The following is a 27322-nucleotide window of genomic DNA, read 5'->3' on the forward strand; positions in this document are numbered from 1 at the left end:
AAAGTCCAATGGAAAAAAAAAAGTCCAGGTGATGATGGTTTCTAATGGGCTGAGCTGCAGGGGTAGGAGATCTTGAGGAGATACAATATAGGTCTTTCCCTTGCAGGGGCGGGTAATTGATGATTCTTTCCTGCTGCTGATTCTTCTCTTGGGGTCTGTAATTGACAATCCTTCCTGTAATTGAAGTTGAGTGGTAAGGCTTTGCCTCCTAACTTCCTCTTCTCTCCTCCTTTCTCGATTTTAGTGAGGTTTCCCTTTATTAATATTCACAGAAGCAAACGATGCCCCAGCTTGTCTTAAAGGTTGAAAAACTGTGCCAAGTGAAGAGCGTGGGAAAGAGGAAAGGGCAGCATTCCAGGCAGCAGAAGCAAACAGAGAACATACAAACATTTCCAACCGCTTAGTGTGATGGGAAGTAGGGTGGCAGGGGTTAAGTGGTGGGAAAAGAGGCTGATGCCAGGATTTTCCCTCTTGAAAGTTATAGGCTGCCTTTAATAGAGTTTAGGTAGAGGAATAACCGGCTATTTCTCTAGAAACATCATTGGGGATAGCATGATCAGAGATGGTTTGGAAGCGGGAGAAAATGGAATCAGGGAAGTGAACTATGCAACTGTTGAAGAGATTGGAGCAGGCAGGAGAAATAGTGGCTGAGACTGAAACCTCGGTAAAGACCCATCCTACACAGACAGACTTCTCTGATTACATTAGTTTTCAACGTCAACCTCCCACCCCACCTCCACCCAAATTCCTACAGCGCTTGTGAAATCCGTGGCCCAAATTTATGCACTTAATTATATTTTCTTTTACTCCCTAGTTGTCTCCTGTACATTACTCAAGTCCCTCTAGTTAATACAATAAGCGTTTATGGAATTGGAAGAGCTTGTAAGTCGTCCGAGGCCCCATAATACACTCGGTCGCGAGGGGTAGTCAGGCCCAGCTCACAGCTAGTATAACGGGGAGGGCTGATTGAGTCGTATCACCTTCTTGCTGATCAAATTGTCGCCCTTCTCCTGAGACCTATCAGGAGGATACCTCAAGAATGACTCCACAGGTATTAGGCCCTCTGCGTCCACCAGAGGGCGCGTCTTCCCAGGTTTCCTCATTTAGGGAAACCCGAGCATTCAGTTCTCAAAAGCAAATGAGCCCTGCTGTATTACGGCCCTCTGCCGTTGCCGTAGCCCCAGACAGCACACAGGAAGTAGAATTCAAGAGTCGGGTGAAAAAACACTAGGGACTCAGAAGGGGCAAGTCCAGTTCCGCGGTTACGTACGCTTTCAGGGAGTCTGCAGTGTTTCTATTTGGGGGCCTCCCTCGCCAGTTCCTACTCCAGTGGAGGTGTCTTCTTCTTAGCCAGCTCTCGCCTCCTTATATGGTGTCCCCAGAACTATGGCCGAATACTCGTATGTGAAGTCTACCAAACTCGTGCTCAAGGGAACCAAGGCTAAGAGGTAAGGCCAAAGTTTGTGCGGGAGACTCTGGCTCTTTTCTGACAGCACTCCGCTCTCGCCTCCCCTCCCCCGTAGATAGTCTCACGGAAGCCTTAGAGGGCTGTTGTTCAGGCTCCCAGCCCTTGGGCCTGGCCTCTGGTCCCGGCTGGACTGATGCTGTGACTCAGTTCCGGGCGCCTGTAAGGAGCTGGAGAGACAAGCCGCCCGAGACGCGCCCTGACTGTCGCGCCTTCAAAAGGCAGGAGACAGGAGAGCGACACCACTAGCCCAGGAGCCACAAGTTTGGGTCCCTTAATAAGGCCCCCCTCCAGACCTCCGCATGATGCGTCCGCCTTAGTCTGATGACGTAGGTCATAACAATAACTTCCTTTATTAGGGATAATTTCACCATTGTTTCCCTCCCCCCTAAAAAAAAAATCCTTAAGTTTTAAATACAATATGCAGGTGTGGGTTTTGATAGCGGTAACGGCTCAAATCTGGATTACCACCAGTTACTAGTTTTGTAGTTTGTGGCAAGTTCGGTAATATTCTTGAGCTTCCACTTACTCATTTATTAGGAAAGATTAATGTTACTATAAAAGAATTATTATGAGGGTTAAATGAGATAATATGTACAGTAAGTAGAGCCAGAGGCAAGGAGAAGGTCGTAGTGGTGATTTACGATTATTGGGTTTTTAGGAAAAGGTATCGGCCCACTCATATCCCCACCTCTCTTTTTACTGATAGATTTGCTCAGAGTTGATTATTCATACAAATGTTAACCATTTCAGCGTGTCTCAGTGATAGTTTTTGGTACTTTTAGGTAAGATGAAAGAAAGCGTTAAGGAGCAAACTGAAGCCACTGCCCTTGAGAACTCTGCCTACGGGTCTGGAATCACACAATTTATCCTGAATAAATCTGAAACTTGTACTGTCTGAATTTATAGGAGAGGGGGCGAGTTAGCTTCTGAAAGCTTACGTTTTGATGAAAATACAAACAAATGTCTTTAAATTATCACAACCATAAATCATTATTAACACACATAGAGCAGTTTCTGTGTGCCAAGAACTATTCCAAGCATTTTCAGTATAACTTTTTTAAACCACCCTGTTTTTTTAAATTACTGATATATAATACATGTATCATAAAATTCACCCTATAAAGTACAATTTTGTGGGTTTTAGTGTGCTCACAAAGTTCACCACTATCAAGTTGCCAACAAACATTTTTATCATCTCAGAAGGAAACCCCATAATGATTAGCGTCCACTCTTCCCCTAGTCCCTGGCAACCACTAGTCTGCTTTCTGCCTATAGCAGTTTGCCTCTTCTGAGTATTTCATATAAATGGAATCATACAGTATGTGGTCTTTTGTATCTGGTTTCATCTATGTTGTAGCATGTATCAGTACTCTTATTTTTATGGCTGAATAATATTCCATTGTATAGATATAACACATTTTGTTTTTCCATTCATTAGCTGATGGACATTTGGGTTGTTTCCACTTTTTGGTTCTTATGAATAATGCTGTTTTGACTATCCTAATAAAATTTTTGTGTGAATATGTGTTTTCATTTCTCTTGGATATATACCAGGAGTAAATTGTTAGGTCGTATGGTAACTCTGTGTTTAACTTTTTGAAGAACCCCAAACTATTTTCTAAAGTGGTTATACCGTTTTACATTTTCACCAGCAACATATGAAGGTACATCATCTCTTAATCCTCACAGTAACCTTAAGAGCGTAGCTAAATTATTATCCTCATTTTACAGGTGAGAAACTGACAGAGATAAAGTAAATTTTCCAAAAGTCACAGAGCTAAGAAATGACAATATCAAGATTAAAAAGGCAGTCTGGCTCCGGAACCTGTTCTCTTAACTATAACACAATACATAAGGATCAGAAGTGATTTCTCAATATTAGAAGAGAGTATATCACGTAGATAACTGTAAATCAATAATTCATAAATCTGTGTACAGCTTAAAAGATTCTTCTAAGTTTGCATCTTGTGATACTTAACATCAAATCAGTATTTCTAAACTCATCTATATAAATTACCTCCTGCAGTAAAAAGAAAAAGAGCAAAGAGAAGAAGAGAAAAAGAGAAGAAGATGAAGAAACTCAACTTGATATTGTTGGTAAGTTTTCTGTACTTTATTCTGAGAAAAGTTAACATTGGTTGAGATGCCTTTAAAAGTATTTTCCTAGTTAGGGATAGGTAGTTCAAAGAAAGTCAAGAGAACTTGTGGCCTATACATAGTTTTCTTAAAGTGTTCAATATTATTTAAAGTTATAGATTCCTTTTATTGTCTGCACAGTAGATGTGACTGATGCCTTTTTTCATCATCAGGACTAGGCATGGAGAGAAGAAATATAGCTCTCTGATTTAATAGATACCATCATTAGACTACTTAATAGGCCAGAGATTCTGAACATAATTTTAAAGGCCTGATATAGATAAATATTATTTAATTAAATATATTTCACAAATTATTTTCTTTGAACATGTATGCATTTTTTAAAAGATTTTATTTATTTATTTGAGAGAGAGAGAGAGCATGAGGACAGGAAAGGGGAGAGGGAGAAGCAGACTTACACAGGGCTCGATCCCAGAATCCCGGGATCATGACCTGAGCTGAAGGCAGACCAAGCCACCCAAGAACCCCTGAACATGTATGCATTTTAATTGTAGAAGCCAGTGATATGTATGTCCCTAAAGGAACAGTAAAAATAATTCACAGTAAAAATGATTATTTTGTATCCTGTGAAATGAATGAAAATCTTAATTAAACAGAACAGAGAGCATCAAGATAGCCTGTAAATGGTACCAGAGATAAACTGACCCAAACACATTTAACCAGCCTGCTTTCTGACCCTTTCCACATCTGTACTTTAAAGCAGTTTTTTTTTGTCTTTTAAAACTTGGCCACTTGAACAATTGTTGGAGAGGATGTGGAGAAAGGGGATCCCTCCTACATTGTTGGTGGCAATGCAAGTTGGTACAACCACTCTGGAAAACAGTGTGGAGGTCCCTTAAAAAGTTAAAAATTGAGCTACCCTATGACCCAGCCATTGCACTACTGGGTATTTACCCCAAAGATACAGACGTAGTGAAGAGAAGGGCCATATGCACCCCAATGTTCATAGCAGCTTTGTCCACAGTAGCTAAATCGTGGAAGGAGCCGAGATGCCCTTCAACAGATGACTGGATTAAGAAGTTGTGGTCCATATATACAATGGAATATTACTCAGCTATCAAAAAGAACAATTTCTCAACATTTGCTGCAACATGGACGGCACTGGAGGAGATAATGCTAAGTGAAACAAGTCAAGCAGAGAAAGACAATTATTATATGGTTTCTCTCATCTATGGAACATAAGAACTAGGAAGATCAGTAGAAGAAGAAAGGGATAAAGAAAGGGGGAGGTAATCAGAAGGGGGAATGAAGCACGAGAGACTATGGACTCTGAGAAACAAACTTAGGGCTTCAGGGGGGGGGTGGGGGAATGGGATAGGCTGGTGATGGGTGGTGGGGAGGGCACGTATTGCATGGTGCACTGGGTGTTACACGCAACTAATGAATCATCGAACTTTACATCAAAAACCAGGGATGTACTGTATGGTGACTAACATAGTAAAAAAACATTAAAAAAAAAAAAATAAAGTAGGTTCCATACCCAGCACTGAGTTCAACACAGGGCTTGAACTCAAGACCCTGAGATTGAGACCTGAGCTGAGATCAAGAGTTGGATGCTTAACAGATGGAGCCACCCAGACACCCCCTTATTAAGCATTTTCTTTTTTTATGGTGATTTGCTAGGGTAAGAGTAGCAAAGCTTTCAACTAGTAATGGGTTAAGACCATTACTTTGGCAAGGAGGTATCCTCACCTTGAATGTCACAGAACAAATCATCTACTGCTCAGATAGGAGGGATTTGCCTTGAACAAGACATTTCTGAAACCAGAGGTAAAGAAGAAGGGGTGAGTGCTATTGCAGGTAAATCTGTAAGCAAATCATTAAGGGGACTATAGGACAGGAGCTGCTGAGATTTTTTTTTTCTCCTTTCAAACAATCATAGCAGTAAAAGTATGTACCAGTTCTAATATTACTACTAATATATTCCCAGTGCTTCCCTCAATCCTAAGCAGTGGTAAATGCCCAGTGAATGTTTTACACATGAATAAATCTTTCTAATATGTAAACTGAAAAAAAAAAAAACCTTGGCCAGTCACATTTTGAAATTTCATAAATTTTGGTTCCTTTACATTTTATATGAAATGGTATAAAGATAATATTCTAGGGGCGCCTGGGTGGCTCAGTCGTTAAGTGTCTGCCTTCGGCTCAGGTCGTGTCCCAGGGTCTTGGGATCGAGCCCTGCATCGGGCTCCCTGCTCAGTGGGAAGCCTGCTTCTCCCTCTCCCACTCCCCCTGCTTGTGTTCCTCTCGCTGTCTCTCTCTCTCTGTCAAATAAATAAATAAAATCTTCAAAAAAAAATTTAAAAGATAATATTCTAGAAAATTTCACTTTTTTTTGAAATAGCAAATCAATTCTAAAGTTAGTGTAAATATCTTGGATAGATCTCTAGAGATGGAATTGCTGTGTCAAAGAATAGGTGGATATTTAACTATATAAGTAACCACCAAGCATTTTCTAAGGTGGTTGCACCATTTTATACTGCCACCAAGAAGTAATACAGTTCTGTTTTCAGTCTTCCCTCCCAGTCTGTGGTTTTACTTTTAATTTGCTTAAATGGTATTTTTCTGAAAGCAAAAGTTAGAATTCTTTTTTCAATTATAATAAAATTCACATACAACATAGTATTAGTTTTAGGTGTTGTACAACATAATGGTTTGATACATGTATATAGAAGTTTTTAGTTTTTATAAAACCCTATCTATTACTTTTTTTCTGTTACGGCTACCACCTTATATCTTCAATCTAAGAAATTGTTGCTTAATCCCAAGGTCATGAAGATATTCTTCCACATTTTCTTTAAGAGGCCTCAGTTTTAGTTTTTATATTAGATCTACGATCTGTCTGAAATTGATGTTTGGTCTGGGGTGAATTAGGGGTCAGTGTTCTTTTTTCATTTTTTCATATTGATACACAGTTTTCCAGCACCACTGTTGAATAGACTTTCCTTTCTCCATTGAACTGCCTTGATATCTCTGTCAAAAATCAATTGTCTTTATATGGGTTAGTATAATTTTGGACTCTGTTCATTTATTTGTCTGTTGTTCTGCTGATATATTTGTTTTGATTACTGTCACTTCATAATGTTTTGAAATCAGGTGAGGTCTTCAGGGTTCATCCATGTTGTAGCATGTGTCAGAATTTCCTTCCTTTTAAGACTGAATAATACTCCATTGTGTGTATATACAGCATTTCGTTTTTCCATTCATCTTTCAGTGAACACATGGGTTACTTCCACTTTTTGCCTATTGTGAATAATTCTGCTAGGAATATGGGTGTACAGATATCTCTTCAAGACTTTGCTTTCAGTTCTTTTGGGCATATACCTGGAAGTGGAATTGCTGGATCATATGGTAATTGTGTTTTTAATTTGGTGAGAATTGTTTTGCATAGTCGCTGTACCATTTTACATTCCCACCAGCAGTGCACAAGGGTTTCAATTTCTCCGTATCCTCACCAACATTTGTTATTTCTGGTTCTGTGATAGCAGCCATCCTAATGGGTATGAAATAGTATCTCATTATGGTTTCAGTTTGCATTTCCTCAGTGAATTGCAATATTGAGCGATTTTCATGTGCTCATTGGCCATTAATGTATCTTCAGCAGGCTCCATGCCTAGTACGGAGCCTGACTCAGGGCTCAATCTTACAACCCTGAGATCACTACCTGAGCTGAAATCAAAAGTCGTATGCATAACTGACTGAGCAACTCAGGTGCCCCAAAAGATTTCATTTTGATGAGTCCAATTTGTCCAATTTTTCTTTTGTTGTTTGTGCCTTTGGTGTCATATCCAAGAAATGATCGCCAAATCCAATATTGTGAGGCTTCTATCATATGTTTTCTTCTAAGAGTTTTATAGTTTTAGCTCTTAAATTTAGGTCTTTGATCCATCTTGAGTTCATTTGTATATATGAAATTAGGTAGAAGTCCAACTTGATGTAAGTGAAAATTTTACTAATTTTTAATCGGGTATAAAAAGCCTTTCTTGTTTAGATGAATAGGAAATCTTGTGTGATGTGATAAACTGAATTTTTAAAAACTTTGTATTATGGAAATTTTCAAACTAATACATAAGTGAAGAGGAGAATATAAGGAATTTCCCATGTGTCCATACCCCCAGCATTTTTAATGATCATTATTTTGACAATCTTGTTTCACTTACATACTTGCCTACTCTGAGATAATATCCTATGCACAATTTTTTCTGGAGAATTTTAGGATTTATTTATTTTGTTTTAGAGAGAGTGTGTGTATGGGAGGAGGGGCAGAGGGAGAGGGAGAAAATCTCAAGCAGACTCCCGGCTGAGTGTGGAGCCTGCTGCAGAGCTCAGTCCCACGACCTTGAGATCATAACCTGAGCTGAAATCAAGAGCTGGTCACTCAACCAGCTGAGCTACCCAGGCGCCCTATTTTTTTCTGAAGAATTTTAAAGTAAAACACAGAATATTCTGTCATTCTACCCATTTATACATAAATGTACAAAGCCGATAAAGCAGTCTCACTCTCTTTCCTTCTGTTTCACTCTTTTATTTTTTTTAAAAAGATTTTATTTATTTATTTGACAGAGAGAGAGAGAGAGAGATTGGGAGCACAAGCAGGCAGAGGGAGAGGGAGAAGCAGGCTCCCCGCTGAGTGGGGAGCCCTGATGTGGGCTTCGATCCCAGGACCCTGGGATCATGATCTGAGCTGAAGGCAGACGCTTAACTGACTGAGCCACCCAGGCACTCTGCTCTCTGTTTTAATACGTAAGAGTATATCATTATCAGACCTAACAGTTCCTTAATATCATCTAATATCTTATCAATGACTGACACATTTCTCCTTTAGCTAACATACAATTTAGCTTCATAATCAACAGTGAAAATCTGAAAGCTTTTCCTCTAAGATCAAGAATAAGACAAGGATACCTACTCTTGCCACTTTTATTTGACATAGTATTGGCAGCCCTAGCCAAAGCAATTAGGCAAAAAAGAAAGAAAGAAAAGGCATCCAAATCAGAGAGGAAGAAATAAAACTGTCACTATGGGCAGATGACATGATCTTATGTACTGAAACCCTAAAGACTCCACCAAAAAACTGTTAGAACTAATAAATGAATTCAGTAAAGTTGCAGGATATAAAATCAACATACAGAAACTTGTTGTATTTCTATACATTAATATTGAATTATCAGAAAGAGAAATTAAGAAAAATAATCCCATTTACAATTGTACCAAAGAGAATAAAATGCCTAGGAATAAATTTAACCAAGGATGTGAAAGACTTGTACATTGAAAAGTATGACATTGATAAAAGAATTTGAAGAAGACACATATAAATGGAAAGATATTCCATGTTCATAGATCAGAAGAATTAAATTGTTAAAATACTCATACTACGTCAAAGCAATTTACAGATTCAGTGCAGTCTCTATCAAAATTCCAGTGGCGTTTTTCACGAATAATAAACAATCCTAAAATTTGTAAGGAACCACAAAAGACTCCAGATAGCTAGCAGTCTTCAGAAAGAAGAACTAGGCTGGAGGTACCACACTTTCCTGATTTCAAACAATATTACAAAGATATACTAATCAGAACGTTTGATATTAGCATAAAAACAATACATCAATAGAACAGAACAAAAAGCCCAGCAACAAACTGATGCAATAAACACAGGAGTGCATCTGTCTTTTCAAATTAGTGTTTTCATTTTCTTTGGGCAAATACCCAGTAGTGGAATTACTGGATCATGTGGTAATTCTATTTTTAATTTTGTGAGGAACCTCCATACTATTTTACACAGTAGCTGCACCAGTTTGCATTCCCACCAACAGTGCACAAGGATTCCTTTTTCTCCACAGCTTCTCCAACACTTGTTATTTGTCTTTTTTTAATTTTAGCCATTCTTACAGGTGTAAAGTAATATCTCATTGTGGTTTTAATTTGCATTTCCCTGATGACTAGTAATGTTAAACATTTTCTATGTGTATGTTGGCCATCTCTGTGTCTTATCTGGAAAAATTTCTGTTCAGGTCCTCGACCCATTTTTTCATTGGATTATATGGTGTTTTTGGTGTTGAGTTGTATAAGTTCTTTATAAAGTTTGGATATTAACCCCTTATTGGATATATCATTTGCAACTAGCTTCTTCTACTCAGTAGGTTGTCTTTTTGTTTTGTTGATGATTTCCTTCACTGCACAAATGCTTTTTATTTTGGTGTAGTCTTAATATAATTTTGCTTTTGTTTCCTTTGCCAGAGGAGACATATCTAAGAAAAATGTTTCTACGGCCGAAGTCAAAGAATCAGGAGGGATACTGCCTGTGTTTTCTTGTAGAAATTTTATGGGTTCAGGTCTCACATTTAGGTTTTTAATCTATTTTGAATTTATTTTTGTGTATGGTATAAGAAAGTGGTGCAGTTTTCCCAGCACCATTTGTTGAAGATCGTCTTTTCCCCATTTTAAATTCTTGCTTCTTTGTCATAGATTAACTTACCATAAAAGGGTGGGTTTATTTCTAGACATTCTGTTCTGTTCCATAGATTTGTATATCTGTATTTATGCCAGTACCATAATGTTTTTAGTACTATAGCTTTGTAGTATATCTTGAAATCTGGGATTGTGATACCTCCAGCATTATTCTTTTTCAAGATCGCTTTGGCTATTTGGGATCTTTTGTGGTTCCATACAAGTTTTAGGATTATTCTAGCTCTGTGAAAGTTTTATTGGTATTTTAATAGAGATTGTATTGAAACTGCAGCATGAGTAGGCAGATGCCTGAAATAGGTGAAGAGGAATTAAGAGTAAACTTGTCTTGATGAGCACTGAGAAATGTATAGAATTGCTGAGTCATTATATTGTACATATGGAACTAATGTTAACACTATGTTAATTATATTTGAATTAAAAAATGAATAAAAAAAGGAACCCATTTCTGTTCATGTACATAGAGTACATAGTTTCTGCTCATTTTGTTTCTAATCTAAAATCATGGTTAAGAATGCTATGCTAGATCATAAAAAAGAATGAAATCTTGCCATTTGCATTGTAATGGAGCTAGAGAGAATTATGCTAAATGAAATACATTAGAGAAAAACAAATACCATATGATTTCATTTATATGTGGAGTTCAGGAAACAAAACAGATGAATATAGGGAAGAAGACAGAGAGAGAGAGAGAAACCAGAAAACAGACTCTTAACTATAACAAACTGAAGGTTGCTGGAGGGGACATGAGCGGGAGATGGGTTAAACGGGTGAAGGGTATTGAGGATGGCACTTGTGATGAGCAGAGTGTTGTAAGTGATGAATCACTACATTCTATACCTGAAACTAATATTACTATTATGTTAACGAACTGGAATTTAAATAAAAACTTGAAAAAATAAAAATACTGTGCTACAAAGTAGTCTTTCTGGAGGATACGTAAGAAACAGATTATAATAGTCATTGCCTCTGGAGGGCAGTCATGGATGGCTGGGGAGGGAATGGAAGATACTGTTCTCCATCATTTTGTGCCTTCACATGCACTGCTGTATTATATTTTGAAAAGAATGTAATCTTGATTGTGGGTGGTGGTCCCCTATATCTATACACATACATACAAACATACAAATGATTATATGTAAAACTGATGAAATTTGAGTAAGGTTCACAGTTTGTATAAAGGGTAGTTTCCTGGTTTTGACATTGTACTTTAATTATGTAAGATGTTGCCACTGGGAGAAGTGAGTAAATGATATATGAGATCTCTCTGTATTACTTCTTACAACTGCAAAATAAAAAGTTTTAAAAAACAAGTTATAACAACAACAAGTAAGAACCTTGTGTCAAATCTAAAATACAAATTTAAATATTGGTTTTATTTTTTAGGAATCTGGTGGACAGTAACAAACTTTGGTGAAATATCAGGAACCATAGCAATTGAAATGGATAAAGGAACCTACATACATGCCCTTGACAACGGACTTTTTACACTGGGAGCTCCACATAAAGAAGGTTTGTGTCTAGTAGAAGCAATGGAAGGGAAAAGACCATTTAAAGTATATATTTTAGGGAAGTCTGGGTGGCTGAGTTGGTTAAGTGTCTGCCTTTGGCTCAGGTCATGATCCCAGGGATTGAGTCCCTCATTGGGCTCCTTGCTCAGCAGGGAGCCTGCTTCTCCCCTGCCTGCTGCTCCCTCTGCTTGTGGTCTGTCTGTCTGTCTCTCTCAAATAAATAAAATCGTTTAAAAAAAAAAGTATGTATTTTATGACATTCATTCACTTAGGCCAAATTCTAACTAATCTCAAGTATATTCCAAAGGAATAAATCTATTGCATTTGACTCTTCCCCTTTTTTCCTTCCTTAATATTTACCAATTATTGGCAAATCCCTCTCTCCAGTGTAAGCATGTGAAAACATTCTTTATGGTTCAAGAGTATCAGTTGAAATCAAAAGCAACATGAATAATTGAAATTGAAAGGGAAACCTAGTTGAGTCAAAGATTTGATTCCTTTATTCTTTAGATCTTTTGCCAAAACTAATCTGGAGCATTTTTAACAATTTGAAGTTTTGTTATTCCTTCTAGCCCATCAGAATAAGCACTAGTGAGACATGAAATAATCAGAAGATAAAAAACAGTATCTTTTAGTATGATTGTCCATCCCTTGAATAAGTTAAAGCATTTAGTTTTTAAAATATTAAATGATTATTTGTCTATGTACTGAGTGCATTTTAAAACATAAAAAGAAAAAATAAATATCATGCTGACTTACCTATTAAGTATGTAAAACTAACACTGTAGTTATAAGAAGATAAAGTAGATCTTGATACTCTAATCTGAATAGTGTATTATGATTATATCAAAATATTATAATATTCTTACATTTAATTTTAAAAGAAAACTTTCTAAAAGCTTAAGACTATCTTTATGTGTATATTTGTAACAAATGTCAAATTTATTTCAAAATGTTTTTTTCTCCTATAGTTGATGAGGGCCCTAGTCCTCCAGAGCAGTTTACAGCTGTCAAATTGTCTGATTCCAGGTAAGTAAGTTGAACTGTAATTAATCACCTTTTATTTTTTTAATTTAACTTTATTCACTGAAAATTTTCTATATGTAGCTTATTAATTAAGCTAACTTAATTCCATAGACCAATTTTGATGTAAAAAGCAAAACAATCTTTTTGAAAGTATATTTTGTGACATTTAAAAAATATAACATTTATATATGCTGTATTTAGGTATTATTAAATTTCATTTGCAGCAACTATGTCTTTGAAAGAGAATTAAAGCTCCAAATAAAAACATACACTGTGTTTCCTTGCAATATATAATACTAGGCAAGAAAAAAATGAGTATTAATAATGTCCCAGACCAAATAAGATATAGTTAGAAAGATCATGTAAAGAAAACAGACATAAGACAAAACCTGGTCTGATGTTGCTGTGATATGTAAACTCACTTGTCAGAAGTCAAGAGATAAACAAGAAGATAGAAGAAAGGAATGTTATTAAAATTATTAAAATCAGTAGAGAATGTTACATAGTCATGAAGACCAAAAGAATATTTTATTTCCTAATTTTTACAATCATCTTGTAAGCTGACCTTTTTTATTCTCACAGTGCAAAAGTACAGAATGATACTTTGGGTAGTGCATACAAAAACTGAATTGCATCAACATGATAATGATTTGTATTATACTATCATTAACCTGTAAATGAATATAAAATCAGTCCCTTGGCATCACAAGGGGTTGGTAAGCTAAAAGTTAGGAATCATATTTTTTTCTTTAAAAAAATCACATTAAGATTATCATTCCTATACTTTGGCCGTACGTATAGTGAAAGACTTTTTTTTTTTTCAAGATTTTATTTATTTACTTCGGAGAGAGCGAGCCAGCACTAGGGGTTGGGAGGGAGAAACAGACTCGCTGCTAAGCGCAGAGCACAGAGCCTGACTATGGGGCTTGTGGGGCTTCCATCCCAGGACCACAGGATCATGACTTGAGCTGAAGTCAGACACTTAACTGACTGAGCCACCCAGGTACCCCTGAGAGACTTTTAAAGAATAAAAGCAGCAGAAGAAAAATCAATAAATGCAAACTTCTTTACAGTTGAAAACAAAAAATATTTAATTAAATAGGCAAATGAGGAAAATATTTGCAACAACGTTAACAGGCAATGAGTTTTTATTCTTTATATTTATGTACGGGATTCATAACACTAAGTAAAACAGTAAGATACCAATAGAAAAATGGACAAAAAGATAACTTAAAAACTAAAAAGGAAAGGAAGTACAAATGTCACTTACAATGGTTAAAATATAAATTAAGTGGGATACTATTTTTCCTGTATCTGATATTCTAATTTTTTCACAAAAAAGGTATAATGTTAATAGATCCATGGTGAAATGATACTCTTCTGATTTGAGGTGAGAATGTTAAATTGATTCAGATTTTTTCTGGAAAGCAATTTGACAGCATGTAATAGGAGCTTTATAAGTACAGTATGAAATTACATATATAGACCTACACTGTCCGATATAGTAGTTACTAGCCACATGTGGCTTTTGAAAATTTGGACTATGTATGGCTAGCCTGGATTTTTATACACACACACATTATTTTTATTATCCATATTTAATTTTCTTTCTCTCAGTTTTTAACATTTCCTTTTTGTTAATCTAAAGAATTGCCCTGAAATCTGGCTACGGAAAATACCTTGGTATTAATTCAGATGGACTTGTTGTGGGGCGTTCAGATGCAATTGGACCAAGAGAACAATGGGAACCAGTCTTTCAAGATGTAAGTGCTATTATTGTTCATAAAAGCTGCTTGTCAATGTAAGATACAGTCCTTAACAGTCAATGAGAATATATATTCTAAAACCCAAAAAGGTAGAGTGCAATAATTAAATTGAAGAAAACCAATACAAACTCATAACCTTAAAAAAGTCTTGAAAAACAGTGCAACACAGCAAAAGAAATAACAAAGTGAAAAGACAACCAATAGGATGAGAAAAAATATTTGCAAACCATATTTCTGATAAGGGGTTAATATCCAAAATATATAAAGAGCTGATACAATTCAGTAGCAAAGAAACAAATAACCCAATTAAAAAATGGGCAAAAGACCTGACTAGACTTTTTTTCCCAGAGAAGATATACAAAAGGTCAACAGGTACAAGAAAAGTTGCTCAATATCACCAGTCATTAGAGAATTCCAAACCAAAAGCACAATAAGGTATCACTCCCTGCCTGTTAGAATGGCCGTCTTTAAAAAGAGGAGCTAAATGCTTGAAGGATGGGGAGAAAAGGGAAGGCTCATGCACTGCTGGTGGGAATGCAAACTGATGCAGCCACTGTGGAAAAAATAAGGAGGTTCCTCAAAAAATAAAAAATAGAATTATTTTAAGATCCAGCAATCCCACTTGTGAGAATATATCCAAAGGAAACCAAAAAACTAAATTGAAAAAATATCTGCACCACTGTGTTCCTGGTGGTATTACTTACAAGAGCCAAAATATGGAAACAACCTAAATGTCCATTGATAAATGGCTAAAGTTGTGGTATATACACATGCAATGGAATATTATTCAGCCGTAAAAGATGAGTAAATCTTGCCATTTGCAGCAACATGGATGGACCTTGCTAAGTGAAATAAGTCAGAGAAGGACAACTGTATGATCTCACTTAATATGGAATCTTCAAAAATGAAAACAAACGAAAACTCAGAAAAAGACATCAGACTTGTGGTTGGTTACCAGAGTGGTAGATGTTGGGATTAGGAATTAGAGGAAGAAGGTGATCAAAAGGTAACTTCCAATTACAAGATAAATAAGTGCCATGGATATAATGTATAGCATGATTACTACAGCTAATGCTACTGTATGATATATAGGAAAGCTGATAAGAGAGTAAATCCTGAGTTCTCATCACAAGGAAAAAAAAACTGTTTTTGTGCTTTCTTCTTACTGTTAACTGCATGAGATGATGGATGCTAGCTAAAACTTATTAAGATAATCATTTCACAGTAAGTGTTAAGCCAAGCCATTGTGCTGTATACCTTAAGCTTACGCAGTGATTATGTCAGTTATATCTCAGTAAAACTGGGGGAGGAAATCATTCAACAAAAATAGCAGTAGTACCTCTGCCCACCATCATTTCTGTCCACATAAAAACACCCCTCTGACATTGATTCTTAAAGTTCTTTTTTTTTTTTTAAGATTTTATTTACTTATTTGACAGAAAGAGAGACAGCCAGCAAGAGAGGGAACACAAGCAGGGGGAGTGGGAGAGGAAGAGGAAGAAGCAGGCTCCCAGCGGAGCAGGGAGCCCGATGCGGGGCTCGATCCTAGGACCCTGGGATCACGCCCTGAGCCAAAGGCAGATGCTTAACGACTGAGCCACCCAGGTGCCCCTGATTCTTAAAGTTCTGAGTAGTAAACTCAAAAGCACCAAAAGCTAGCTCTTACATATTTTTATATTTTCTAATTATGAAGAAAATTTTACTTAAAACACTATTATTTGAGTAAATTACTTGCATTATATAATTTTTTATTGTCTTAAAAGCTAAATTATTTTTCAAACAGAACTAAGTCAGTTAGGGGCGCCTGGGTAGCGCAGTCGTTAAGCGTCTGTCTTCGGCTCAGGGCGTGATCCCGGCGTTCCGGGATCAAGTCCCACATCGGGCTCCTGGGCTGGGAGCCTGCTTCTTCCTCTCCCTCTCCCCTGCTGTGTTCCCTCTCTCGCTGGCTGTCTGTCTGTCACATAAATAAATAAAATCTTTAAAAAAAAAAAAAGAAGTCAGTTAAATCCTTAATAGATCTTTAAGGCTTAAGGAAACAATTCTATTTCATCTAGTTAGAGTTTAGTCCTACTCATAGAATATACTAAAAATATTTATTGGGTTATTTTTGAGTAGTAAGATTATAGGTGATTTTGGTTTTCTTTTCTGTATTTTTTTTATTTTCTATGTTTTCTCCAAATTCTTTTTACTGATTACTTTTACACTTGGGGCTAAGGGATGGAATTAATTTCATTCTCAAGACCTAAGAATTCTTTTGCAGTAGTCTTGTAACTTTTTTGTTATTATTTTGTTTTATACAGGGAAAAATGGCTTTATTGGCCTCAAATAGCTGCTTTATTAGATGCAATGAAGCAGGTGATATAGAAGCAAAAAGTAAAACAGCAGGAGAAGAAGAAATGATAAAGGTAATCATGACATCTTTCTTCTTTTAAAATTTTTTTCTTTTTCATTTTTCTGTAGACTAATACATGTCACATATGTGATGTGACTGTATCTCTTAAAAATGCTGAGTAGTCATTTACTTTCACTTTAAAGAAGTAATGCATATTTTTTATACTATGCTCCAAATAAGCTTTATTATAAAAAGCTTGATTATAAATCCTATAACTGATGGCTTGTTTGTACCATGTGGTAGAGAAATAATTATATCTTACCTCCATGTATTAGTATCCTCTTCTGAGTAGTTTCACATGTTTTGTAGGACTCTATTTTCTTTTTTTTTTCTTGCTTGAATTTTAAAATTTAATTTTTTAAATAGGTATGTTCACATGGTTCAAAATTTTAAAAATACAAGCATATAAAGACATGACTTGCATCTGTCTATAGCCTATCAGAGTTTTTAAATAAAAATATATGTTGATAATTTCCTACTTTTTTACAATAAAGTTAGGTTCCTGCATATATTCCTTTAGACCTTGATTATTTTTTCCTTAATACTTTTATCTTGGAGATTTTCCCTTACCACTATGTAGAAAAATTTTCTCTTTTTTGACAGCTATAGAATATTCCATTATAGGGATATGCCATAATTTATTTAATCAGTTCCTCATAAATGCAAATTTAGGTTACTTCCAGTCTTTTAGAAACAGTGCTGTAACACATAACTTTGATTATGCATCATTCTGTACGTGTGCAGGTATATCTGAAGATAAATTCCCAAAAGCAGAATTATAAGGTGTATGAAAAATGTTAGTTATCAATTACATTAAAAGCAAAAAACAAAAACCACAAATCAAAACAGAAGCCAGTAGCTGCAGGTATTCTGTTGAATGTGACACATGCACTGTCTTCTTGAATCTTCATAAAGTTCCTGTGAGGTACCTATTTTAACTTTACCAATGAGGAGAGAGCCTTTGAGCCTCCTTACATCCTCACCTGTTGTAATCAGTTATGAAACTCACACAGGTACTTATGATAGAGACAGGATGTGTACCCAGGTCCAACTGACTGGAAACTACTCTGACACTCCATACCATACTGCCTCTCAGGAAATAGGTCATTAGAAAAATGCTGGTGGATTTCTCACTTACCAGAAGTATGATTTTTGAAGACAATGCAAATAAAATACAGTACTTTGCACTTTTATGGGAAAAAACAAAACAAAACACTGTGCTGTATTTAATTACAACTGTTTTTATATGAAGTATCTGTCACAGTTTCTCTGGGTCTGTTTGGTTAATTAAGTACCTAGAAGCTCTGAGCAGTGATAATCCAGAACTCTGTCCACCTTGCATTTTACTTCATAGGCTCTGCTAGTCTTATCAGCCATCCACCTTATAGCCTATCAGGACACATTCCCTCCTGCCGAAAGTAGTAGTATTGTCACAGGCCCTGGCCAGTAATGTCCCCAGGTCTGCTGAGACCCTGCTAGCCAAACCTGTCACACAGGTAGCACTGGCACTGCCTTATTGGTCACCACCTTCTAAGCAGCCTTGGAATTGGACTCAGAGCACAAAGATCCTTGGAGATGAAAATTATGTCCTTTGGGTTGCAAATTGCCAGTTCCTGGGGCCTGAATTCTGTCCCCTTCTTGCCCCACTCAGTGGATCCTAATTGCTATATCAATTTATGGCATTGTGATAGTAAATATCTGTCACAACTTACAAGGATATAAGGAAGAGTGGATTCCAGTTAAGTAAAAGTGAGCTGTGTCATGTTAAAAAGTTTTAATGGATTTGGGAATAGCTATGCAAATTAAAATAGCTACTATCTTAAACTTTCAGTGTTATAAAATAAACACTATAGGGGTAATTTGGATATTTACTTTGAGGCCAAAATTAATCAAATTATTGCCTAATTGCTCAGCAGAACCTGATCTATAAAATGTCTTTCAAATAATTTTATCTTTTGTGTCTGATGCAAAGGCTCTAGAGAAACATAATAGCGATTATTTATATAAATTATACATATATAAATAAAAACATATCTAGAACCTGTCTTTTTCAGAATCTGATTGCTAAGTTGATTGTTTTCTTTATTTGCATAAGAAATCACCTGGAGGGTTCTTAGAAAATAAGTAAAGTGGGGAAGGGGAAGAGACATGTATAACCTGTTAGGTTCTCATCTCAATGTCCAGATTAGATCCTGTGCTGAAAGAGAAACTAAGAAAAAAGATGACATTCCAGAAGAAGACAAAGGAAATGTTAAACAGTGTGAAATCAATTATGTGTACGTATTCTTTTCCTTTTAGACCATACAGATTTGGCATTGAAGTACTTTTCAAGACACATAAAATAAAATACCGGAAGGACAAGAGGCAGCAAAAAATAGACTCTAGGACAAAGAACTAAGCTGAATACTTTTCTTTTCTCAGAGCTTCAGTTTTCCTAGTTACCCTGGCTGGCTTTCAAAGCTAAAGTCACTTGGATTAGTCTTTTCTCTCTGTTCATTAACAGAATGACTATAGGTTATCTGTACATAATGCCAACCAAATGCTGTTCCATAGCCAGGATTCAGGGACTCCAGCCAACATGCCTTAGTGGAAGTGGGGCTTCGTAGTGCTGCCCAAATAACTGCCCTCTTCACAGAGGAGCGCTAAGGTCATCTTTGCAGTTGAAAAGCTGTATGTTTTTAAAGAAATACAATTAGTTTTTTTTAAATATATGAAAAAGTCTAAAAATATTTGTAAGTTCATAAGTAAACATGTATAATCAAAGTTTGAGATGATTTTCAAGAAAGGCATTTTCTTAACAGAAAGAAATTTCAGAGCTTCCAAGACCACAAACTTAAAATAAGTAAAGAAGACAGTAAAATTCTCAAAAAGGCCCGGAAAGATGGATTTTTGCATGAAACACTTCTGGACAGGTAGGCATATTTTTACTTATTTCCAACTATTTTCATTATCCAATAGAAATGGCATATATAACACCAATGTTCTTTTTTTCAATTATTACAGTTCTGCAATTTTTGTCTTCTAATTTGTGAACATAGTAATGTTACCTAAAAAGGACATCATAAGTCTGGGAAAAGATCACCCATGAAACAATATCTAAAAATAGCCAGGTTCCAAAAACTTACATATTTTGTTACAAGACATTCAGGTTTAACTGAAACTCCTTCATAAATTTATTTAACGTTATCTGTCTATAATTATTAGAACAGGGCTAGAAAGAAGTAGTTTAATTTCAAAATTTAGTGGGTTATAGTAGAACAGTACAGGTTCCTAAAACTGAGATAAAAACCGATCAGTTTAAAAATTTCTAAGTATAGGGGTTGGAGTTAAGATGGCGGAGGAGTAGGGGACCCCTTTTTCAGCCGGTCCCCTGAGTCGAGCTGGATAGGTACCAGACCATCCTGAACATCCACGGAATCAGCCTGAGACGCAGGAAGATACATCAGGATCTCTACAAATGAACATCTCCAGCACTGAGTATTGAGGTACGAAGCGGGGAGCCGTGAAACAGCGCACAGATATCGGAAGATAAACGGAAGGGGGAGGGAGCAACCATGTTCGGGCACCGGGAAGCAGTAGCCACCTGCATGGGGGAGCGGGTAGACACGCAGACGGGCACCCTCGAAAGAGCAGACTGAGACCGTGAGCCGGGGAACGTGTGCGACCAGACTGAGGGCCGGAGCTTCGGAGAGAACGGGGGCGGCTGGCGGTATTAGAAACACAAAGGACAGAGACGCGCCAGCCCTGGAAGTGAGGGCTGGGACGCCGGGTGTGGGCCGCACATCCCGGGACGCTGCAGGGTTGAGCAGCACCAACAGTAACAGAGTTAAAGTGGCCAGAACATCAGTGGAGAACGGTCCGTAATCCCTCTGTTCTGAGACAGAGGCTGAGATTCGGCCACTGCTGTTCTGACTCTCAGAAGAGGCATAGCACACCGCCAGGGAAAGCCGCCAGAGAACAAAAGCCTGGAAATACCGGCTCACAGTGTGCCCATCCCCATCCCCCCTCGCAGGGGACACAGAGACTCTACCCAAACAGGGTTGCCTGAGTATCAGCGCGGCAGGCCCCTCCCCCAGAAGGCAGGCTGAAAAATCAAGAAGCCCACATCCCTAAGATCCCTATAAAACAAGGGCACACGGCCTGGGTCCTGGTCAATAATTTGGGCTCTGGACAACCCCGCAACCTCTCCTCATCAGAATGACGAGAAGGAGAAATCCCCCCAGCGAAGAAAAGACAATAAGTCTGTGGCCTCTGCCACAGAACTAATGGATATGGATATAACCAAATTATCAGAAATGGAATTCAGAGTAACAATGGTCAAGATGATATGTAGACTCGAAAAAAGTATTAACGAAAATGTTAATGAGAATATAGAATCTCTAAGGGCGGAAATGAGAGCAAATCTGGCAGACATTAAAAATTCTATGAGCCAAATGCAGTCAAAACTAGAGGCTCTGACGGCCAGGGTGAATGAGGCAGAAGAACGTATCAGCGAATTGGAGGATGGGTTAGTAGAAGAAAAAGCTAAAATAGAATCTGGACTCAAAAAAATCCACGCTAAGGAATGTAGCTTACAGGAGATTACTGACTCAATGAAACGTTCCAATGTCAGAATCATCGGCATCCCCAAGAGAGTGGAGAAAAACAGAGGTATAGAAGAGATATTTGACCAAATTGTAGCTGAAAACTTCCCTAATCTAAGGGAAACAAACATTCGTGTCCAAGAGGCAGAGAGGACCCCTCCCAAGCTCAACCACGACAAACCTACACCACGTCACATAGTGCAAATCGCAAATATTAGATCCATGGATACAGTATTGAAAGCGGCCAGGGCAAAGAAATTTCTCGTGTACCAAGGCAAAGGTATCAGAATTACGTCAGACTTGTCTACACAGACCTGGAATGAGAGAAAGAGTTGGGAGGGGCATTTTTAAAGCTCTTTCAGAGAAAAACATGCAGCCAAGGATCCTTTATCCAGCAAGGCTGTCATTCAGAATTGATGGAGAAATAAAGACCTTCCAGAATCGCCAGTCATTGACCAATTTCGTAACCACGAAACCAGCCCTACAGGAGATATTAAGGGGGGTTCTATAAAAGTAAAAAGGCCCCAAGAGTGATACAGAACAGAAAATCACAATCTATAGAAACAAAGACTTTACTGGCAACATGGCATCATTAAAATCATATCTCTCAATAATCAGTCTCAATGTAAATGGCCTAAATGCTCCCATAAAACACCACAGGGTTGCAGATTGGATAAAGAGACATGACCCATCCATTTGCTGTCTGCAAGAGACTCATTTTGAACCTAAAGATACATTCAGACTGAAAGTAAAGGGATGGAATACCATCTTTCATGCCAATGGACTTCAAAAGAAAGCAGGGGTAGCAGTTCTCATATCAGACAGATTGGATTTTAAACTAAAGACTATAATTAGAGACACAGAAGGGCACTATATTATTCTTAAAGGATGTATCCAACAAGTGGATATGACAATTATAAATATATATGCCCCCAACAGGGGAGTAGCAAGATAGACAAGCCAACTCTTAACCACAATAAAGAGACATATAGATAAAAATACACTAATAGTAGGAGACCTCAACACTCCACTATTAGCAATAGACAGATTACCTAAGCAAGAAATCAGCAAAGAAACAAGAGCTTTGAATGCCGTACTCGACGAGTTGGACCTCGTCGTCTATATATCATAGATATATATCGAACATTACACCCCAGAACCAAAGAATACTCATTCTATTCTAATGCCCATGGAACATTCTCAAGAATAGACCATGTTCTGGGTCACAAAACAGGTCTCAACCGATACCAAAAGACTGAAATTATTCCCTGCATATTCTCAGACCACAACGCTCTGAAATTGCAACTCAACCACAAGGAAAAATTTGGAAGAAACTCAAACACTTGGAGACTAAGAACCATCCTGCTCAGGAATGACTCGATAAACCAGGAAATCAAAAATCAATTTAAACAATTTATGGAGACCAACGAGAATAAAAACACAATGGTCCAAAACCCATGGGATACTGCAAAGGCAGTCCTAAGGGGGAAATACATAGCCATCCAAGCCTCACTCAAAAGAATAGAAAAATCTAAAATGCAGTTTTTATATTCTCACCTCAAGAAGCTGGAACAGCAACAGAGGGACAGGCCTAATCCACGCACGAGGAAGCAGTTGACCAAGATTAGAGCAGAAATCAATGAATTAGAAACCAGGAGTACAGTAGAGCAGATCAACAGAACTAGAAGCTGGTTCTTTGAGAGAATCAATAAAATTGACAAACCGCTGGCAAGACTTATCCAAAAGAATAGAGAAAGGACCCAAATTAATAAGATTATGAATGAAAAAGGAGAGGACACAACCAACACCAATGAAATTGGAAGGATTATTAGAAACTTTTATCAACAGCTATATGCCAATAAATTAAGCAATCTGGAAGAGATGGAGGCCTTCCTGGAAACCTATAAACTACCAAGTCTGAAACAGGAAGAAATTGATTTTTTAAACAGGCCAATTAATTATGAAGAGATTGATTCAGTGATAAATAACCTTCCAAAAACAAAACTCCAGGCCTGGACGGTTTTCCTGGGGAATTCTACCAAACATTCAAAGAAGAAATAATACCTATTCTCCTAAAGCTATTTCAAAAAATAGAAACAGAAGGAAAGCTACCAAACTCATTCTGTGAGGCCAATATTACCTTGATCCCCAAACCAGGCAAAGACCCCATCAAAAAGGAGAATTACAGACCGATTTCCCTAATGAATATGATGCCAAAATCCTCAACAAGATCCTGGCTAATAGAATCCAACAGTACATTAAAAGGATTATCCATCATGACCAAGTGGGATTCATCCCTGGGATGCAAGCGTGGTTCAACATTAGCAAATTGGTCAGCGTCATACATCATATCAACAAGAAAAGACTCAGGAACCACAGGATCTTCTCAATTGATGCAGAAAAAGCATTTGACAAAATACAGCATCCTTTCCTGATTAAAACCCTTCAGAGTGTAGGAATAGAGGGTACATTTCTCAATCTCATAAAAGCCATCTATGAAAAGCCTACAGCAAATATTATTCTCAATGGGGAAAAGCTGGAAGCCTTTCCCTTAAGATCAGGAACACGACAAGGATGCCCACTCTCGCCACTATTATTCAACATAGTACTAGAAGTCCTTGCAACAGCAATCAGACAACAAAAAGGGATAAAAGGTATCCAAATCAGCAAAGAAGAAGTCAAACTGTCTCTCTTCGCAGATGACATGATACTCTATATGGAAAACCCAAAAGAATCCACTCCCCAACTATTAGAAGTTATAGAGCAATTCCGTAATGTGATGGGATACAAAATCAATGCTCAGAAATCAGTTGCATTTCTTTTTCTTTTTTAAGATTTTATTTATTTATTCGACAGAGATAGAGACAGCCAGCGAGAGAGGGAACACAGGCAGGGGGAGTGGGAGAGGAAGAAGCAGGCTCCCAGCGGAGGAGCCTGATGTGGGGCTCGATCCCATAACGCTGGGATCACACCCTGAGCCGAAGGCAGACGACTAACCACTCTGCCACCCTGGCGCCCCATCAGTTGCATTTCTATACACGAATAATGAGACTGAAGAAAGAGAAATTGGAATCCATCCCATTTACAATAGCACCAAAAACCATACGTTACCTTGGAATTAACTTAAACAGAGACGTAAAGGATCTATATTCTAGAAACTATAAATCACTCTTGAAAGACATTGAGGAGGACACAAAAAGATGGAAAAATATTCCATGCTCATGGATCGGAAGAATTAACGTAGTTAAAATGTCCATGCTACCCAGAGCCATCTACACTTTCAATGCTATCCCGATCAAAATACCGAGGACATTTTTCAAAGAACTGGAACAAATAGCCCTTAAATTTGTATGGAACCAGAAAAGGCCCCGAATTGCCAAAGAACTGTTGAAAAGGAAAAACAAAGCTGGGGGCATCACAATGCTGGATTTCAAGATGTACTACAAAGCTGTGATCACAAAGACAGCATGGTACTGGCACAAAAACAGACACATAGACCAATGGAACAGAATAGAGAACCCAGAAATGGACCCTCGGCTCTTTGGGCAACTAATCTTTGATAAAGCAGGAAAAAATATCCGGTGGAAAAAAGACGGTCTCTTCAATAAATGGTGCTGGGAAAATTGGACAGCTACATGCAAAAGAATGAAACTTGACCACTCTCTCACACCATACACAAAGATAAATTCCAAATGGACGAAAGACCTCGATGTGAGACGGGAATCCATCAAAATTCTAGAGGAGAACATAGGCAGCAACCTCTACGACATCGGCCAAAGCAACCTTTTTCATGACACATCTCCAAAGGCAAGAGAAACAAAAGATAAAATGAACTTGTGGGACTTCATCAAGATAAAAAGCTTCTGCACAGCCAAGGAAACAGTCAAAAAAAACTAAGAGGCAGCCCACGGAATGGGAGAATATATTTGTAAATGATGCTACAGATAAAAGACTGGTATCCAAGATCTACAAAGAACTTCTCAAACTCAATACGCGAGAAACATAAATCATAAAATGGGCAGAAGATATGAACGGACACTTTTCCAATGATGACATACAAATGGCTAACAGACACATGAAAAAATGTTCAAAATCATTAGCCATCAGGGAAATTCAAATCAAAACCACACTAAGATACCACCTTACGCTAGTTAGAATGGCAAAAATTGACAAGGCAATAAACAACAATTGCTGGAGAGGATGTGGAGAAAGGGGATCCCTCCTACATTGTTGGTGGGAATGCAAGTTGGTACAGCCACTCTGGAAAACAGTGTGAAGGTCCCTTAAAAAGTTAAAAATTGAGCTACCCTATGATCCAGCCATTGCACTACTGGGTATTTACCCCAAAGATACAGATGTAGTGAAGAGAAGGGCCATATGCACCCCAATGTTCATAGCAGCATTGTCCACAATAGCCAAATCGTGGAAAGAACCGAGATGCCCTTCAACAGATGAATGGATTAAGAAGATGTGGTGCATATATACAATGGAATATTACTCAGCTATCAGAAAGAACGAGTTCTCAACATTTGCTGCAACATGGACGGCACTGGAGGAGATAATGCTAAGTGAAATAAGTCAAGCAGAGAAAGACAATTATCATATGATATCTCTCATCTATGGAACATAAGAACTAGGAAGATTGGTAGGGGAAGAAAGGGATAAAGAAAGGGGGGGTAATCAGAAGGGGGAATGAAGCATGAGAGACTATGGACTCTGAGAAACAAACTGAGGGCTTCAGAGGGGAGGGGGGTGGGGGAACGGGATAGACTGGTGATGGGTAGTAAGGAGGGCACGTATTGCATGGTGCACTGGGTGTTATACGCAACTAATGAAGCATCAAGCTGTACATTGGAAACCAGGGATGTACTGTATGGTGACTAACATAATATAGTAAAAAAACATTTAAAAAAAAGAAAATAATGCATTTAGTATGAAACAACATTAAAAAGTTAAATTTTAATTAAAGTATTTTAATGTAAGTGGTATGGCAATATAATAACCAAAATTGAGAGAACAATTTCTGAGTGTGAGTATATATTTAGTGGTTGACTAAATATGGCATGTTTTACATAATCTTTATCATTTGTCTTTGTTTAAACAGGAGAGCCAAATTGAAAGCTGATAGATACTGCAAATGACCAGAACTGTGTTTCTTTCTTCTCCTATTTGTTTTTTTCTGAATAAAATAATCAGTTAAAGTGTTTTTACAGAGCTCTTGAGCTGTTATGGAATTATTGCTGAACTAGTAGCTAGTTTAAACAAGATTAATCAAGAATAATCGAGATTCCCCATGGGTATACTTTTTAGTTAACTGCAGTGTTTCACATGGAATTGAAACAGAGTACACACTGAATATGCCATAGAATTTTCTAGATTTTCTGTCATAAAGCATGAGATGCTACTTTGTGAACCTTGTGTTTCTTGTGCAGCTTACAGAATCTCTTATTGCTTTACAGTCTTACTTTATATTACTTTATGCCATTGATGCTTAATTGGGACCTTTAAAAGGAAGTTAGAAGCTCCCAACCCAGTCAACAAGGCTTTGATTCTGCCTTCTAAATGTTGCCCAAGTCACACAAGCCAGATATCAGACAAAGTGTCTGGGAAAAGAGAAAGAAATCAGGTATTAGGCAGTGGGATGGGAACAGGAAACATTACAAAAGAGGAGGCAGGCTCAGAACAGAGAATAAGAGTAAAATTGGGAAAATTCCCTACTTAGAGCAGTTTAGCCACAATGTATCTGTATGTAATGCTTTTGTCCTCACCTGTGGAAAAGGACCGGATAGGATGAGAACAGAACTATTAAAGAGGTTCAGATACCACATGTTGCTGAGGTCGGCTGTGTTGAGACACCTTTATTCCTAGCCTGTGTCTTTCTGAATTCCTGAACACAGTATTCCAGATGTCGTCTAACCCTGTGGAGTGTTCCAGAATCCAGGTCGTGTATCAGATGC

General features: G+C 37.5%; 2 protein-coding genes across 4 annotated transcripts in view; one reads left to right on the forward strand and one right to left on the reverse strand.

Annotated features, from left to right (window-relative positions):
• Window positions 1-27322, reverse strand: part of LOC123780432 (uncharacterized) — a 76968-nt gene that overhangs the window by 32508 nt on the left and 17138 nt on the right. The gene's annotated exons all lie outside the window — the stretch shown is intronic.
• FRG1 (FSHD region gene 1) lies at window positions 1182-26579 on the forward strand. Its single transcript, XM_045779368.2, has 9 exons — window positions 1182-1448; window positions 3495-3565; window positions 11474-11599; window positions 12570-12627; window positions 14273-14387; window positions 16691-16795; window positions 18967-19058; window positions 19584-19694; window positions 26470-26579. The coding sequence occupies exons 1-9, from the start codon at window positions 1387-1389 to the stop codon at window positions 26504-26506; spliced, it is 777 nt and encodes a 258-aa protein (XP_045635324.1). The 5' UTR covers window positions 1182-1386; the 3' UTR covers window positions 26507-26579.

This window comes from Ursus americanus, chromosome 27 (genome assembly GCF_024610735.1).
Source record: "Ursus americanus isolate L20-20 chromosome 27, mUrsAme1.1.p, whole genome shotgun sequence".
NCBI classification, from domain to species: domain Eukaryota; kingdom Metazoa; phylum Chordata; class Mammalia; order Carnivora; family Ursidae; genus Ursus; species Ursus americanus.

Coding starts and splice junctions, on each gene's coding strand:
- FRG1 (XM_045779368.2), top strand. CDS start 1,387: ATGGCCGAATACTCGTATGTGAAGTCTACCAAACTCGTGCTCAAGGGA. Junction 1,449..3,494: donor AAGGGAACCAAGGCTAAGAG/GTAAGGCCAAAG, acceptor TACCTCCTGCAG/TAAAAAGAAAAAGAGCAAAG. Junction 3,566..11,473: donor AACTCAACTTGATATTGTTG/GTAAGTTTTCTG, acceptor TTTATTTTTTAG/GAATCTGGTGGACAGTAACA.